Below are 19,004 nucleotides of genomic sequence, written 5' to 3'. Positions count from 1 at the left end.
TTTTTCCTCACTTTGCGATTGACACTTTAAAAAAAAAACAGCAACAGCCTTCAATCAAAAATATGCATTACTAAAAAGAAAACTATCCCTGAATCTTCCCCAAAGACTAAATTTTAGAAGCAGGCCTAGTATCTTCAATTTTAGAGCGGAGTTTGTGTGAGATGAGAAATATGGTGTTTAATTGCTATGTAGTATTAGCACAATTATATCTCCTTAAATGAACTCTAATCAGCTTAGTGGGTCACAAAGGAATTATTCTGTGGGTGTTTTTTTTTTTTTAAACTTGGCAGGGTTTACTGTGACTAAGCAGATCAGTCTAAAGTTGGATCCTGTAAGGTTGAGTGAACCAATTCAGGTATCACCCACTAACACACTTGATTGAAGAGAGCTGTTTGTTTTACTATGAGTGAATGGTTGGAAACCATTGCCATATTAGTTCTTTCTCATTGGCAAGATAGCAAACTTATCTTTGTTCCTTGGTCACTAATTTTAAAAAAAGGGACAGCTGGGTACAGTGGCACAATCTCAGCAACTTGGAAGGCTGAAGCGGGAGGATCACAAGTTCAAGGCCAGCCTCAGCAACTTAGTAAGGCCCTGTCTCAAAAATAAAAAGGAGAGGGACTGAGGATGTGACTCAGTGGTAAAGCACCTCTGGGTTCAATCCCGGGCACCAAAATAAAAAAGGAAGGGGACATGAAAATTATTTGAAGTTGCGTTTGTCCTCCTATCTGACCTGACTCCCAAATGCACAAGAAGAGTAGCCAGCCCTGCCAGTTGTGAGTCAAATCAGTAAGAAATAGGTGAGATCTGTCTGATATAATGTTTTGATGAAAGATAATATTCTCCTCCAATCCTGGTACAGCATTTTTAAATTTTTTCCTTTTTAGCACAGAATAATCAAAAAATGCTTCCCTGCCTTTGTACTGAATATTTCTTCATTAATACTTAGTGCCTTTTCTATTTCCTTTTGTTTCTTTCCTGGCCTTATCTTTACCTACAGTTGTGCAGTGTCATCACCTAGGATCCCCTTCTAGATCACTAGCGTCTGCAGGTGCTTCTGGGAAAGATGGCAGCAGCCTAGTATACTTCTTAATTGTAGGAGCAACAGTCACTGGGGCAGGAGTTTATTATGTAAGATGCTTACACTAAAATATATTTGGGGGTATGGTGGGTGAGACCATGGCACTAATGAAAACTTGATTCATTAGACTATAGTAAAATATTCACAGCATGTGCTTTCTCTAGGCATTTATTAAAGGGACATTGTCAGTCACTAGAGAGTCTTCAAATTACATTTTTTAAACTGTTGAAGTCCTCCTATATAGATCTAAAACCATCAATTTAAAGCCAAATCCTCATCATCAACACTTTGTTTGAAACTTTTTCCAATTTCATACCTATTTTTATCACTAAATTATATTGTGCTTTAGTGCTGCATGTGTAACAAGAGTCATGAAGAGTAAATGTTAATAAGCAAATAAAGTTAACTTGAGAACCATCCTTTTTGGATTATTTTAGGTAAAATGTAATTTTTGTGGTTTGTGGAAAATGATCAACTTGACTGAAAAGGCATTTTATTGAATGCTTCTGAGGAGGGCCAAAAAGCCAAAGAAATTGCAGTATTCTCCCCACCCATCCACAGCTTCTACTTCCAAGTAAATGCATTTGGCAGTGTCCCTTTTGTAATCTCTAATTTGGTCAAACTAGTGGCTAAAGTGATACACGCTAACATATTCATGTAGACTGCTTTCCTAAATGCCTCTTGTTCATCATTCAGATACTACCCTCTGTCTGAGCCTTTACTTTTCCATTTCACGTCTCTCTCAGCTTTTCCCATTGGTTCAACCCCATTCATTCAAAAATAGATTTGAAGTGTTTGCAACAGATGTGTGTGTTTATAATAATTTAAACCCATTAAACTTTTGGTTTGTTGCCTTACCAGAGTTGGATGCCTCCACAGAGTTGACCATGCAAATTTTCTTGCTGTCAAGCCATGAGACAGGGTCATCACTGTTGCTTTTTCCTGTCTTAGAAATAGCAAAGAAACATGAGTTCCTCTCAAGCCATTCAGTTAAATGCCTCATCTCCCTCTGTTTATCCAACACTGGTGGTAATAAAACTATGATATTATAGTAGATCCAGGTTAAATGATAAGCTCTTGTCTACCTACAGCTGTTATCAAACTACTTTGTACACTGTTGTTTAATTTTTTTTTAATCCAATACTGGGGATTTAACCCAGGGGTGCTATACCTCCAGCTCTTTTTATTTTATTTTGAGACAGGGTCTCACCAGTTGCTGAGGCTGGCCTCAAACTTGTGATTCTCCTGCTTCAGCTTCCTGAGTAATTGGTATTTTAGCTTTTTTTAAAAAAATCTTCATTTTGTTAATTTATTTTTATGTGGTGCTGAGGATCGAACCCAGTGCCTCACATGTACGAGACAAGTGCTCTGCCACTGAGCCACAACCCCAGCCCCAGCATTTTAGCTTTTAAATGTGTTGAAACCTTGATGTGAGGTGACTTGGATTTTCTTCTCTGAAATTGTTATTAGTCTCAAGAGAAATGTTAACTTAAAATTAGAGCCTGGATTTGGTGAGATGTGGCTGTAAGTTGTTTAGTGTTTGTATTAGATTCTCAGACTACCATAACAAAACACCACAGACTGCATGGCTTAAACAACAGAAGTTTATTTTCTCATAGTTCTGAAGACTGGAAAGTGCAAGATCCTGGTCAGTCAGGGTTCAGTTTCTGGTAAGGGCTCTCTCCATGGATTGCAGACAGCCACCTTTTTGCTGTGTCCTTACATGGTGGAAAGCAAGTTAGGTAGTTTTGTTGTGTCTGTGTTCTCTCCCCCATCCCCCCCACACACCATACTAGGATTGAATCCAGGGGCACTCTAACTGAGCTACATCCCCAGCTCTTTTTATTTTGAGGCAGGGTCTTGCTGATTTCCTGGGGCTGGCCTTGAACTTGGCAATCCTCCTCCGTCAGCCTCACTAGTCACTAAGATCAGAGGCTTATGCAGGGCTCTTCTCTTCTTATAAAGGCACCAGCCCTAAAGGATTAGGGCCCACTCTTATGGCTTCATTTAACCTCCATCATTTCCCAAAAGCCCCATGTCTACATACTGTCACATTGGAGGTTAGCACTTCAGAGTGTGAATTGGGGAGAGGACACAAACTTCCAGTACTTAACTATTCCTTCATAACTGTTTTTTCTCATTTGAGGAAATGTTCCTAATTTGAATATAATCACTACTTTAGCAATTCCTTTATCAAAAGCTCTTTACTATCTTTCCACTTTACCCACACACACACATACAGAAGGGAGCTTTTTAAAAACTTTCACCATGTTCCACAGTAAAAAATGCATTTTTGTCTTACAGCTCAACCTATATAGCTACAAATACATAAAACTGAAAGTTTCGAGCAATGATACTTTTACTAGATGTGATATGCTCTGATGTTTTCCCTAATGCTGGCTGGTGGTAACCTATAGACTGATTTAACAGCCCACTAATGGGTTGCAACCACACAATCTGAGAAACTTTGGTTTTGAACAGCATTTCTGCTGCCTAGATGTAAACATGAGCTTCTGATTGGCATCCACATGAGAGCATTTCTTCCTCTTGCTGGTGACTTTCTCTAGGACCACAGGTAGATCCCCTAGTCTCAGTCAGCTATAGCCAAAATGGCATTTAGAATATTTAATGAAATTGAGTATTTGGGCCTTTGCCATTATTCAACTGACAGGAGCACATTGCCTCATCCAAAAAATGACCTGTTTGGTTCCAAATCTGCTTAAGACAAACAGCACCATATTCATCTTTTTAGAAAGGTTTTCCCCACTAATACTTTTCACAAATTTATAGTATTTCTTAACCCAACATGTATTTATGTCACTAATTAGAAATCTGTGCAAAGTGGGACTATAGAAACCCTTGGGGGAAAGGTAAATTTTTATTTGGTATGCCTGTAAGCTTATTTATATTCTTATACGTTTACCTTAAAAGCTGATATACGTGCACATATAACCTCATTCTTGCCCTTTCCCTACTAAATTTCTGTTTCTTGCTCTGCTCTTCCCTTCATGTGTGAAGGGAGGTATGAGCCAGGCTTAGGCCATTTTCTGCTGTCGTTCCCAATATGAACATGGCCCTAGTTTATTTATCCATTTATTCATGTTGACTAGATTAAACCATCTTTTGGTAAAAGTCTTTTTTTTTTTTTTTTGATGCTGTGAATTGAACTCTTGGCTTGTTCATACTAAGTATGTGTTCTACCTCTAAACTACATCCCTGGCCCAAAAGCCTCTTTCCTAAATAGAAAAAAAAATTAAATATGGATAAATACTGGACTTGTATATACATAGTAACCTGATGCCAAGATTTAAAAAAAAAAAAACTCTTCCTTCGTGAAATTAATGTTAATTGAATTCAGTTCACTTATTTGATGAATTTAGTGGTAAATTGAAAGAATACCCATTGTCTTTTAACATATAGTAGTTTCTACTCCATCTGTCTCATGTTAATTTGTTTCAGATTGATGAATGTTAAACTGAACTCTTAGGGTCCAAATTCCCCAGATGGAATATGTCACTTAATGGGCTGCTCTGCTCGCTCTAATTAATTACAGAAGTAATTAATTAATTAATCTGGGGTTTCTTTTGACATGTGGTCATTTAAATTCCTGTTCTTGCCTACCACTTTTTAAAAAGTCACTATTAGAGCTGGGATATGTACTTTAGTCATAGAATGCTTACCTAGTGTGTGCAGGGCTCCAGGTTTAATCCTCAGTACCAATATATATATTAAAATTTTAAAAATAAACAAAAAGTCACTAATAGGTGTTGTGTGTCATAAAATGAACAACCAATAATAACAAAACCTAATCATAATACCAAGATATCCTTCTTCAGTATGAAAGGGTAGAAAACATAGTATGTTTGATACAAGTATTTAGGCAAGGTGTTTGAACCTTCATAATATATGTGTGTAGTCTTGCCTCATCAGTTTAGGAAAAGGACAGGCTGTTGAGGGAAAGATGAGTTACTCTATAAGAATAGGACACAGGTGGTCACATATCCAAGCAATTATCTGAGTACCTTAGCAAAACCTGGAATAGGTCTACCAAGAAATTTTTATTTCCCAACTTCTGCTTGAGACCATGTAGATTGACTTCATAGCCAGTGTCCAGCAATAGCCTGGAGCCCTATTCTATACTGATATAAACATTAGCCCTTTCTAGCACTTACTAGTATGAATTATTTTTTTCTTTATCTGTACCTTCAGAATTAAATATCATGAGAGTTTTTTTACAGAGAGCCTCAGAAAATCTGAAACTGGTGTATTTCCATTTGATTTTGAATAGTCTTGATTTAATTTTTGAATAGTCTTCATTTAATTTTGAATACACCAAGTGTGTGTATATCCATATTTTTAAAGAATTTTGCCTCAGTAATATTAATATAGAGGAACTAGCCTCATGTAGACAAAAGCTTCTCATTTAATTGAAAGATGATATTCCTGATATTCCTTGTGGTTTGAGTTAGCTGTATGCTGAAATAATCTTTTTCTGTGTTTGGATCTGCAGGCCTACAAAACGATAAAAGATGACCAAAAAAGATATAATGAAAGAATATCAGAGTTAGGGATGACACCAGAAGAGAAACAGAGAAGGGCCACATCATCTGGTGAGTATGCCCTGAGCTCTCACTATGTGTAATTTGAAACTCATGAAGAGAAAGTTTTAAGTGGTTTGGGTGCCATGGTTTGTAAATTATCTTATAGAAGTGATGATAGTGTAAGATTGTAAATCATGGTGTAACCCCCAAACCAGGAACAATTTGTTAAAATGTTTGGCTAGCATTTGGGCTTGATGATAAAATGAGTGGTGATTATGATTCCTTTTTTCTTCATATTGGATTGTTTTGGGGAAGGGTATTGGGGGTTGAACCCAGGGGCACTATACCCTAAGCCACATCCCCAGCTAATTTAATTTTTTAAAATTTTGAGGCAGGGTCTCACTAAGTGACCAAGGCTGGCCTCAAATTTGCAGTCCTCCTGTGTCAGCCTCCTGAATGGCTGGCATTATAGGCATATGCCACTGTGCTTGATATATTAGATTCTTAAAATACAAGGTTGGTGAGGAAAATTACTGGAAAAGAGATAAAAGCCATTTTTTCAATGAGCAAAAAAAAAATTTGTTATGTTCCCCTTTTGAGACTTGGTTTTTCAGAGAGGAATTGTTTTAATCCTTTAATAAGCCCCTCAGATATGGGTGGGTGGTTTGCCTTGCTTTCTTTGATAGCCTTCTTATTCTTGATCGTTGTATAATAATCCCCAATTGACTTCCTGGGTGTTCTCCCTTTATTGCTAACAAAAGGTAAAACTGAACTTGATATTATCTTGGTGGTCAGTAGGAAATTAATGGGCAGGGTACAAGCCTACTAATATATACTTTCTAATATATTTTAGAAATAACTAAATATTTAAGCTAGGACCTTATTCACTACAGAGCTAATGAATAAATGACATGGGCCAAATAATTCACCTTTTTTGGTATTTTTTCACTTGTGAAGTGAAAGGAATACTTGCTTTACCTCTCCTACTAGGATTCTGTGAAGGTTGTTATTTTTGTTTGTTTGTTTGTTTGTTTGTTTAACATTGCTGGGGATTGAACCTAGGGGCTCAAGCATGCTAGGCAAGTGCTTCAGCCACACCCTAGCAAGTTTATTTTTTGGTACTGGGGGTTGAACCCAGGGGTGCTTAACCACTGAGTCACATCCCCAGCCCTTTTTATATTTTATTTTGAGATAGGCCTTGCTAAGTTGCTGAAGCTGACTTTGAACTTGTGATCCTCCTGCCTCAGCCTCCTGAGCTGCTAGGATTACAGGCATGTGCCACTGCACCCATCTGTTTTACTACCTTTATGTAAAAGATTGAGACCATGTGCAAGTTGATTTTTTTAATAATAACAAAGAGTCATCTGAGTCTGTAAGATTCACTCTGGGTTGGCACAGTGGCAAATGCCTGGAATCTCAGTGGCTCAGGAGGCTGAGGCAGGAGGATTGCAAGTTTGAGGTCAGCCTCAGTAACTTAGGCCCTAAGCAACTTGGAAAGACCCTGTTTCAAAAAAACAAAAGCACTGGGGAGGTGGCTCAGTTGTAAAGCACCCTTGGGTTCAATACCCAGTAACAACAACAACAAAAAGATTCACCCTGTTTGGTCTATTGCTTAAAGCTCCAGAAGGCGAGCCGGTTCCTCAGGTCAGAATACCAAGTCATGTTCCTTTCCTACTAATCGGTGGAGGCACTGCTGCTTTTGCTGCAGCCAGATCCATCCGGGCTCGGGATCCTGGGGCCAGGGTAAGTTGCATGTTATTTTGTTTGGCACAGAGGATATAGTCTGGTAGCACTCAGCCTATGTGAACACTTTGACATTTGCCTCTTTTTAAATGACTTGGCTCTGATACTTTTTTATTGCTATTTTTGTATCTAAAGGTACTGATCGTTTCTGAAGATCCTGAGCTGCCATACATGCGACCTCCTCTTTCAAAAGAACTGTGGTTTTCAGATGATCCAAATGTCACAAAGACACTGCGATTCAAGCAGTGGAATGGAAAGGAAAGAAGGTTTGTTTGTTTATGTAAAATGGGCCTAACTATCAACTTCAACTGAGTATAGGAGCAGGTTAGGATTTTGCCATGTGTGCAACAAATAGGAAGGATGAATTGGCTATACGCTGGAATACCCTACAGTTTAGAAGCAACAGGCTACAAAGAACATTCTGGATTCTGTTACCAGATCTACCAACAATTGGTAGTAAATGTTAGCCTCTGAAATACTAAGGTTCCTATTTCTGGTACCTTTAGGATAGATTTCTCAGGTGACGATGCACTTGGCCACTCCTTCACGCTTGCCTGGTAATGTTCCATAAAAGGAAAAGAAACTGTTTAATGGCCTTTTCTCTGACACCCTAGCCTGCATTCAGAATTTCAGTAATAGGGTGGGAAGACAGTAAAGAGGCCTTTATCGGAATGTTTGCTTAAGAGACTTGGAGCTACAAGTCCAGAAGCCTTTCCCCTTACAAAGGACTCCTTAGAAGATCTCTTGATTCCAGCACTATATTCTTTGGGTTTCAATTCTTTCTCATTAAGTGATCCCTTTGATACTGAACTAAGTTTTACAGATCTACCAGTCCAGGTGCTTATAACATTTTTCTGCCTCTTTTCCATACAGCATATATTTCCAGCCACCTTCTTTCTATGTCTCTGCTCAGGACCTGCCTCATATTGAGAATGGTGGTGTGGCTGTCCTCACTGGGAAGAAGGTGAGCTGGTAGGCTGCTTCCTTTGTCAGGTTCTGTGTAGGTGCCAACCAGCAAGTATGGTGATGTGTATTTCCACTATCATTGATGTCTGCCCTGCCATTGTAGTTCATCAAAGAAGGACCAAGTCATTTTAGGATTAATATTACTTAGTGTATCTGTCTGAGGGTAAACTAGTTTCGAAGCCTAGGAAACTGGGCTGGCTAAACTTTCTTAAGGAAGTTCTATTTTTGAGAACCATATTTCTAAAAGTTGTTTCTAATCGTATTTGCTTTTCTGCCCTTCCTCCTCCTTCCTATTTTTCATACTAACATCTCTCTGGGATTATTGATGACAATATTTTGCTGAAGGTACAAAGCTCAGTGGGTGGAATCCAGAGCATAAATGGGGGTTTGATCTTTGACAAGGACAGCCTGACTTCTCTTTAAGGGGCATAATGCAGAAAAGGTGGATATAGGTTTGTGGATAAACTGATAATGAGACATTATATGTTAAGTGTTCCCCATGTATAAATGACACATAGGCCCTGCCCACTAGGGGATAATGGTAACAGGCAGGAACAGATCATAACACATAGATGTGTATAAGAGTGATGCAGTATGTCATGGGAATTACAGGGAAGAGTAAGCACAGCAATGGATCAGGAAAAGTTTCCTAGAAGAGGAACTCTTATAGAATGGGAAGTCTTAGGGAATGAAGAGATATAAAGTAGAGAAGAACAAAGAGCTTTCAAGTAAAAAAAAAAACATTAAAATAAAAATGAATAGCATAGGGCTGGGGCTTTAGCTCAGTGGCAGAACACTTGCCTAGCATATGTGAAGCACTGGGTTCAATCCTCAGCACCACATAAAAATAAATAAATAAATAAATACATAAAGGCATGCTGTCCAGCTACAACTGTATAAAAAATTTTAAAAAATGAATAACATAAAGAGTGAAGAGTATGGAAAAGCATATTTGCTACAAGAAAAAAACAAGTTACTAGGTACTAAAAGAGCAGAAAATTCAAGTTAGGGAGTTGTAAGAGATGAAACAGAAGTTACACAGAGCCCTGGTTGTTAAGGGCTTTGTTTGCTGTGTGAAGGAGCTTGAGCTTTATCTGTGGTAGTGAGCGATCAAGTTTAGGCAAGGATATAAAACACTTGCACTGGATTTTCAATGATCACTATTGGCTATGACAAGGATGGATTTCAGAGAAATAAGACTAGAAATAGATCATTTTGAAGATTATTACAATAATCCAGATAAGAGATGGTTCAGGCCCAAAATAGGATAGTAATGATGATGATGATGAAGAAGAAAAAGAAAATAAGAACATTTATTTATTTATTTATTTTCAGAATTTAACCTTTATTTTATTTATTTTTATGTGGTGCTGAGGATCGAACCCAGTGCCTCACATGTCCTAAGCAAGCACTCTACCACTGAGCCACAACCCCAGCCCCAGAACATTTATATAGTATTTATTGTGATCTTGTAAGCACAGCTTTTAAATGTGCATTATCTCCTCTTATTCTCACAATAATCTTATGCTGTGTAGGTATTATTTCCTTTTATAGAAAAAGCAATTGAGTGCATTACTAAATACATGTTAAACAATTTGCTTAAATTCACGCAGGTAATAAGTGACAGAAACAGAATTTGAGCTGGGGGAAAGGGCTGGGGATATGGCTTAGTGGTTAAGCAACTCTGGATATAATTCCCAGAAACAAACAAACAAACAAACAAAAAAACCCAGAATTTGGCCAGGTATGGTAGTGCATTCCTGTAATCCCAGCGGCTGGAAGGCTGAGATAGGAGAATTACAAGTTCAAAGCCCAGCCTCAACAAAAGCAAAGCATTAAGCAACTCAGTGAGACCCTATCTAAAAATAAAATACGAAATAGGACTAGGAATGCAGCTCGCTGGACAAGTGCCCCTTAGTTAAATCCCAGGTACCCAAACAACAACTGAATTTGAAGCTGGGTGCAGCATTTCATACATCTGCATACCTGTAATCCCAGTGATTTGAGGCTGAGGCAGGAGGATTGCAAGTTTGAGGCCAGCCTCAGTGACTTAGTGAGACCCTGTTGCAAAATAAAAATTAAAATGTCTGGAAACTTACCTTAGTACTAAAGTATCCATGGATTTGATTCTCATTACCCCAAAGAAACAAAAACAGAATTTGAAGGCAGGTGCAGTGGTCCACACCTGTAATCCCAGCAACTCGGAAAGCTGAGGCACGAGGATCACAAGTTTGAGGCCAGACACAGCTACTTAGTGAGGCTCTGTCTCAAAAAGTAAAAAGGGCTGGGGATATAACTCAGTGGTAGAGCACCCTTGGTTTCAATCACCAGTACTGAAAAGAAAAGGAAAAAAAAAAGTGAATATGAGAACAGGTCTGTCTGACTACAGAATTGGAACTCAGACTTCCTGATTCCAGAGATCAAGTTCTCAATGCTGTATTACTTCCTGATACAAAGCTGATGATCTGCAAGAACCTAGGTTCAATCCCTAGTACTAGGAATAAAAGAATGGTGACGAATATGGGAAACAGACTTGTAGCATGCCTAGGAGTTAAACTTAACAAAGACTTGAGGTTGGTTGAAGGTGGACATTGAAGGAGGGAGAAGTGACAAAAATGACTTTCTGAATTCTAGCTTGTGTGTCTGAATGGATGGTGGTGGACCCCCAACTGAGAAAGACATTACAAGAGGAAGAGTTAGCCAAGCATGGTGGCCCATGTTTGAACTCACAGCAACTAAATAGGTTTAAGCAGGAGGATGGCAAGTTCAAGGCCAGCCTCAGCAACTTAATGAGGCCCTAAGCAACTTAGTGAGAACCTGTCTCAAAAAGATTTGGGGACTTATCTCAGTGGTAAAATGTCCTTGGGTTCAAGCCCCAGTTCTAAAAAATTTTTAAAAAAAGGAAGAGCTAGTTTAAGGGAAGAAGACAAATTTAAGTTTTGGATTACTAAGTATGATCTGGAATATCGAAATGTGTCTTCTGGGCAGTTATGTGAGTATAACACTTGGGGAGGCCTGGGCTCAGAGATTCAGAAATCAGCTGGGTGCTGTGGTACACACTAGTAACCTCAGGTCCCAGGGACTCTGGAGGCCAAGACAGGAGGTTTGCAAGTTCAAGGCCAGCCTTAACAATGTAGTGAGGCCCTAAGCAACTTAGTGAGACACTGTCTCAAAATAAAATATTAAAAAAGTGCTGGGGATGTAGCTCAGTGGTAAAGTGCCTCTGGGTTCAATCCCTAGTACCAAAAAAAAAAAAAAAAAAAACCTCGAGATTTGGAAATCATCTGAGTTAGGTATAGAAGTTGAAACCTTGAGAGTTTGTGAGGCCTCCCAGGAAGGAATTTACCTTTTGAGAAAGTGGGGCAAAAAAAGAAGGCCCTGGAGAATCTCATAGTTTAGAAGACAGGCTTAAGAAGGAGAATCCACAAAGGAGTCAAGGACAGAGTTCCAGAGGAGTATAGGGACAATCCAGGACCAGAACCAAGAATATAGGGAGTTGCAAGAAGGAAGATGTGATCCAGTATGTTACATGACTAAGGAACTTAGTAAGAAAAGAATTGGTTCTGGGGATATAGCTCAGTGGTAGGGCTTAGTAGCTTAGTGTTCACAAGGCCCAGGATTCAATCCCCAGCACCAAAAAAGATACGGATTCTAAAATGCCCCATTCAATTTGGCAGTTTAGATACCATTGTGAAGTTAGAAATGAGGCTAAACTACTATTTTAAAAAGATTAAATGAGGGGCTAGGGTTGTGGCTCAGTGGTAGAGTGCTTGCCTTGTATGCATGGAGGCACTGGGTTTGATCCTCAGCACCTTATAAATATAAAATAAAGATATTATGTCGGCGGCAGAGGAGATAACTTGATTGAAACCTGCGGCTACAGGTGTGTAATTCCCTAGCGTTCCCTCTCCACACATCGGGGAAACCTTAAGGGCCCCTCCCAGCTCTCCCGTAAGGGCCCCTCCCAGCTCTCCCGTGAGCACGATAGCCAGACCCAGGGAATCAGAGGTGGCGCGGGACCCACGGCACGGAACTACCGCTCCCACCAGTGCTGACAGCTAAGGTCTCTTGCACCAGCTACCGGGGGCGTGGCTACCGGAGGGCAAGTAAAATTCGCTGAGGATTCTCAGCCCCAAGCTCTACAAACTTAGGGTCTGAGGGAATGGCAAACTGGGAGAGTGTGCCCAGTCGTTCATGAAAACAGGGCTCCCGGGAACAGCAGACCTGGCGTGTAGCCAGTATTGTGGTGAGCGGCACCCGTGAGAGGTGCCTGGCTAGAGGAAAAGTGGGAAGTGACTAGACACAAGAGGAGGCCTTAGGCACTCAGGATTGGAGACTGGCCCAGTCTGGGAGGAGCTGCTGCACACTGATTGGTTCCCGCGTATTGACAGGAGAAACTTGGCCTGGTGGGCACAGCGCCACCTACTGGAAGAGAAGTTAATCAAATTCTAAGACTGCATTTATTAGTTTTTTGTTGTTGTTGTTCTTTTCTCTTTTTTTTTATTTGGGTTTTTCTTTCATTTTCATTTTTCTTTCTTGTTTTTAAAAATTTTTTTTACAATTTTCTTTAATTTTTTTTCTTCTAATTTTAATTTTAATTTTTTTATTATTTTTTAAAAATTTTTTTTCTTTTTTTATTTCCTATTTTTTTTCTTCTTTTGTCTTTTCATTTCTTTTCAATTATCTTATCCCCCCTTCCTTGAATTCTACCTGCTTACTCTCATTCTCTTTAGTGACTTCTTCCCTTCCCTTCTAATACCTTTCCTCCCAAGCATCTAATAAATTTATAGGAGTAAACAGAAACTCATCAGTCAAACAGAACAAGAAGTAACATGAGCAGCTTCAAAAAGCAAGGAAGAAAAGGAGTACAAACAATGCAGGACAGCCTAAATATTCAGGAGGACTTAGAGTCATCAGAAAAATGGTCATATAAAGAACTCAAGGAACACCTTAGACAGATGGAATGGAACCTTAAAGAGGATACAAGACAGCAAATTCAAGCAGCGAAAGAACACATTGAGAATGAATTACATAAACAGATAAAAGAAGAAGTTAAGCATCTTTATCAGGAGATAGAGATTATAAAAAATAATCAAACAATAATTCTAGAAATGAAGGAAACGATAAACCAAATTAAAAACTCAATTGAGAGTATCACTAACAGAGTGGAGCAAGTAGAAGCCAGAACATCAGATAATGAAGACAAAATATATCATCTTGAAAACAGTCTAGCCAACTCAGAAAGGCTGGTAAAAAAATCATGAGAAATACATCCAAGAGTTATGGGATAACATAAAAAAACCAAACTTACGAGTCATCGGGATAGAAGAAGGTACAGAGATTCAAACCAAGGGAATGAGTAACCTGCTGAATGAAATAATTACAGAAAACTTTCCAGAAATAAAAAAGGAAACAGATATACAAATTGAAGATGCATACAGGACACCGAGCACACAAAATCACAGTAGACCAATGCCAAGACACATTGTTATGAAGATATCCAATATACAGAACAAAGAGAAAATATTAAAAGCTACAAGAGAAAGGAGACAGATTACATTCAGGGGTAAACCAATAAGGTTAACAACGGATTTTTCATCACAGACACTGAAAGCAAGAAGGTCATGGAACAATGTATTTCAAACACTGAAAGACAATGGATGCCAACCAAGAATTCTGTATCCAGCAAAATTAAGCTTCAGGTATGACAACGAAATAAAAATCTTTCATGATAAACAAAAGTTAAAAGAATTTGCAGCCACAAAACCAGCATTGCAAAGCATTTTGAGCAAAACACTACACGAGGAAGAAAGGAAAAACAATAACCAAAACCATTAGTAGGAAGTGCCTCGGTAAAGACAGAGGGCGAGGGGAAAGATTATCATGGAGAAACAAACTAAATTTTTTTAAAAAAGGATAAATAATCAAACATGGAAGAAAGTACAAACCATATATCAATAGTAACTCTGAATATTAATGGCTTAAACTCTCCAATAAAGTGACATAGGCTGGTATCATGGATTAAAAAAAAAATCCAACAATATGCTGCCTCCAGGAGACACATCTGATTGGAAAAGACATACACAGGCTGAAGGTGAAAGGATGGGAAAAAATATACCATGCACACGGTCCTCGTAAGCAAGCAGGGGTGGCCATTCTCATATCGAATAAAATCGACTTCAAGACTAAGTTAATCAAAAGGGATAAAGAAGGACATTATATACTGTGAAAAGGAACAATTCACCAACAAGACATAACAATTATCAATATTTATGCACCAAATAATGGTGCTGCGACATTCATAAAACAAATTCTCCTCAAGTTCAAGAATCAAATAGACCAAAACACAATAATTATGGGTGACTTCAACACACCTCTCTCACCATTGGACAGATCCTCCAAACAAAAGTTGAAAAAAGAAACTATAGAACTCAATATCACAATCAATAACCTAGACTTAACTGACATATATAGAATATATCAACCATCATCAAATGGATATACGTTTTTCTCAGCATCACATGGATCCTTCTCAAAAATAGACCATATATTATGCCATAGGGCAACCCTCAGTAAATATAAAGGGGTGGAGATAATACCTTGCATTTTATCTGATCATAATGGAATGAAACTGGAAATCAATGATAAAAGAAGGAAGGAAAAATCCTACATCACATGGAAAATGAACAATATGTTACTGAATGATCAATGGGTTACAGAAGACATAAAGGAGGAAATCAAAAAATTCTTAGAGATAAATGAAAATACAGACACAACATATCGGAATCTATGGGACACAATGAAAGCAGTTTTAAGAGGAAAATTCATCGCCTGGTGGTCATTCCTCAAAAAAAGAAAAAACCAACAAATAAATGAGCTCACACTTCATCTCAAAGCCCTAGAAAAGGAAGAGCAAAACAACAGCAAATGTAGCAGAAGGCAAGAAATAATTAAAATCAGAGCGGAAATCAAGGAAATTGAAACAAAAGAAACTATTGAAAAAATTAACAAAAGTAAAAGTTGGTTCCTCGAAAAAATAAGTAAGATCAACAGACCTTTAGCCATGCTAACGAAGTGAAGAAGAGAGAGAACTCAAATTACTAACATACAGGATGAAAAAGGCAATATCACAACAGATGCTACAGAAATACAGAAGACAATTAGAAATTATTTTGAAAACCTATATTCCACTAAAATAGAAGATAGTGAAGACATCGATAAATTTCTTAAGTCATATGATTTGCCCAGACTGAGTCAGGAGGATACACACAATTTGAACAGACCAATATCAATGGATGAAATTGAAGAAGCCATCAAAAGACTACCAACCAAGAAAAGCCCAGGACCAGATGTGTATACAGCGGAGTTTTACAAAACCTTTAAAGAAGAATTAATACCAATACTTTTCAAGTTATTTCAGGAAATAGAAAAAGAGGGAGCTCTTCCAAATTCATTCTATGAGGCCAACATCACCCTGATTCCGAAACCAGACAAAGACACCTCAAAGAAAGAAAACTACAGACCAATATCTCTAATGAACCTAGATGCAAAAATCCTCAATAAAATTCTGGCGAATCAAATACAAAAACACATCAAAAAAATTGTGCACCATGATCAAGTAGGATTCATCCCTGGGATGCAAGGATGGTTCAATATACGGAAATCAATAAATGTTATTCACATCAATAGACTTAAAGATAAGAACCATATGATCATCTCGATAGGCACAGAGAAAGCATTTGACAAAGTACAGCATCCCTTTATGTTCAAAACATTAGAAAAACTAGGGATAACAGGAACTTACCTTGACATTGTAAAAGCTATCTATGCTAAGCCTCAGGCTAGCATCATTCTGAATGGACAAAAGTTAAAGGCATTCCCTCTAAAATCTGGAACAAGACAGGGATGCCCTCTATTACCACTTCTATTCAATATAGTTCTCGAAACACTGGCCAGAGCAATTAGACAGACGAAAGAAATTAAAGGCATAAAAATAGGAAAAGAAGAACTTAAATTATCACTATTTGCAGATGCCATGATTCTATACCTAGAAGACCCAAAAGGGTCTACAAAGAAACTACTAGAACTAATAAATGAATTCAGCAAAGTGGCAGGATATAAAATCAACACGCATAAATCAAAGGCACTTCTGTATATCAGCGACAAAACTTCTGAAATGGAAATGAGGAAAAACATTCCATTCACAATATCCTGAAAAAAAATAAAATACTTGGGAATCAACCTAACAAAAGAGGTGAAAGATTTATACAATGAAAACTACAGAACCCTAAAGAGAGAAGTAGAAGAAGATCTTAGAAGATGGAAAAATATACCCTGTTCATGGATAGGCAGAACTAACATCATCAAAATGGCGATATTACCAAAAGTTCTCTAGGTTTAATGCAATGCCAATCAAAATCCCAACGGCATTTCTTGTAGAAATAGATAAAGCAATCATGAAATTCATATGGAAAAATAAAAGACCCAGAATAGCAAAAGCAATTCTAAGCAGGAAGTGTGAATCAGGCGGTATAGCGATACCAGATTTCAAACTATATTACAGAGCAATAGTGACAAAAACAGCATGGTACTGGTACCAAAACAGGCGGGTGGACCAGTGGTATAGAATAGAGGACACAGAGACTAATCCACAAAGTTACAACTATCTTATATTTGATAAAGGGGCTAAAAGCATGCAATGGAGGAAGGATAGCATCTTCAACAAATGGTGCTGGGAAAACTGGAAATCCATATGCAACAAAATGAAACTGAATCCCTTTCTCTCGCCATGCACAAAAGTTAACTCAAAATGGATCAAGGAGCTTGATATCAAATCAGAGACTGCGTCTGATAGAAGAAAAAGTTGGCTCCGATCTACATATTGTGGGGTCGGGCTCCAAATTCCTTAATAGGACACCCATAGCACAAGAGTTAATAACAAGAATCAACAAATGGGACTTACTTAAACTAAAAAGTTTTTTCTCAGCAAGAGAAACAATAAGAGAGGTAAATAGGGAGCCTACATCCTGGGAACAAATTTTTACTCCTCACACTTCAGATAGAGCCCTAATATCCAGAGTATACAAAGAACTCAAAAAATTAGACAATAAGATAACAAATAACCCAATCAACAAATGGGCCAAGGACCTGAACAGACACTTCTCAGAGGAGGATATACAATCAATCAACAAGTACATGAAAAAATGCTCACCATCTCTAGCAGTCAGAGAAATGCAAATCAAAACCACCCTAAGATACCATCTCACTCCAGTAAGATTGGCAGCCACTATGAAGTCAAACAACAACAAGTGCTGGCGAGGATGTGGGGAAAAGGGTACACTTGTACATTGCTGGTGGAACTGCAAATTGGTGCGGCCAATTTGGAAAGCAGTATGGAGATTCCTGGGAAAGATGGGAATGGAACCACCATTTGACCCTGCTATTGCCCTTCTCGGACTATTCCCTGAAGACCTTAAAAGAGCATGCTACAGGGATACTGCCACATCGATGTTCATAGCAGCAAAATTCACAATAGCTAGACTGTGGAACCAACCCAGATGCCCTTCAATAGATGAATGGATAAAAAAAAGTGGCATCTATATACAATGGAGTACTATGCAGCAATAAAAAATAACAAAATCATAGAATTTGCAGGGAAATGGATGGCACTAGAGCAGATTATGCTTAGTGAAGCTAGCCAATCCCTAAAAAACAAATACCAAATGTCTTCTTTGATATAATGAGAGCAACTATCAACAGAGCAGGGAGGAAGAGCAGGAAGAAAAGATTAACATTAAACAGAAACATGAGAAGGGAGAGAAAAGGGAAATTGCATGGAAATGAAGGGAGACCCTCATTGCTATACAAAATTACATATAAGAGGTTGTGAGGGGAATGGGAAAATAAACAAGGAGAGAAATGAATTACAGTAGATGGGGTAGAGAGAGAAGATGGGAGGGGAGGGGACGGGGGATAGTAGGGGATAGGAAAGGTAGCAGAATACAACAATTACTAATAGGGCATTATGTAAAATTGTGGAAGTGTAACCGATGTGACTCTGCAATCTGCATTTGGGGTAAAATTGGGGGTTCATAACCCACTTCAATCTAATGTATGAAATATGATATGTCAAGAGCTTTGTAATGTTGTGAACAACCAATAAAAAAAAATTTTAAAAAAAGATATTATGTCAACCTAAAACTAAAAAAAAAAATACTAAAAAAAAGTTTAAATGAGCCAGGAGCTATGGCACACACCTGTACTCCCAGCAGCTCAGGAGGCTGAGGCAGGAGGATTGCAAGTTCAAAGCCAGCCTCAGCAAGTTAGTGAGGCCGTGTCTCAAAATTAAATATAAAAAGGGCTGGGAATGTGGCTCAGTGGTTATGCACCCCTGGGTTCATCCTTATAGAATGCTTTCTCCACTGAAACTCAGCTCTCCCTCAAGGATGAAGGGGAGTTGTTAACAAAGAAGTAAGACTTCCAGATAGCCAAGTAGAAAAGGTTGTCCCTGTTCTCCACTTCCACAAATCAGGTTAGAATCTTGAGCACTCACTGGCCCTATTGTTGGCTGCTTAGGAACTTATGACCACTTGAGAAACTGGGCACTAGAAACTATGGTTCTATTAAATACTGAGTTGTTTTTTTTTGTTTGTTTGTTTGTTTGTTTTGTTTGT

General features: G+C 38.3%; 1 protein-coding gene across 2 annotated transcripts in view; it reads left to right on the top strand.

The window, feature by feature from the left end:
• Nucleotides 1-19,004, top strand: part of AIFM1 (apoptosis inducing factor mitochondria associated 1) — a 42,194-nt gene that overhangs the window by 10,411 nt on the left and 12,779 nt on the right. Inside the window, exons 2-6 of one of the 2 annotated variants that reach the window (XM_081278081.1) lie at nucleotides 1,001-1,131; nucleotides 5,592-5,691; nucleotides 7,241-7,365; nucleotides 7,501-7,631; nucleotides 8,239-8,329. In XM_081278081.1, coding sequence (XP_081134207.1) covers nucleotides 1,001-1,131; nucleotides 5,592-5,691; nucleotides 7,241-7,365; nucleotides 7,501-7,631; nucleotides 8,239-8,329 — 578 coding nt within the window. The remainder of the gene's footprint in view (nucleotides 1-1,000; nucleotides 1,132-5,591; nucleotides 5,692-7,240; nucleotides 7,366-7,500; nucleotides 7,632-8,238; nucleotides 8,330-19,004) is intronic. The other variant, XM_081278080.1, reaches the window with a different exon arrangement.

Source organism: Spermophilus citellus (genome assembly GCF_964194105.1).
Source record: "Spermophilus citellus genome assembly, chromosome: X".
NCBI classification, from domain to species: domain Eukaryota; kingdom Metazoa; phylum Chordata; class Mammalia; order Rodentia; family Sciuridae; genus Spermophilus; species Spermophilus citellus.
The sequence above is the reverse complement of the archived record's forward strand: the minus strand, read 5'-3'. Positions and strand labels throughout refer to the sequence as shown.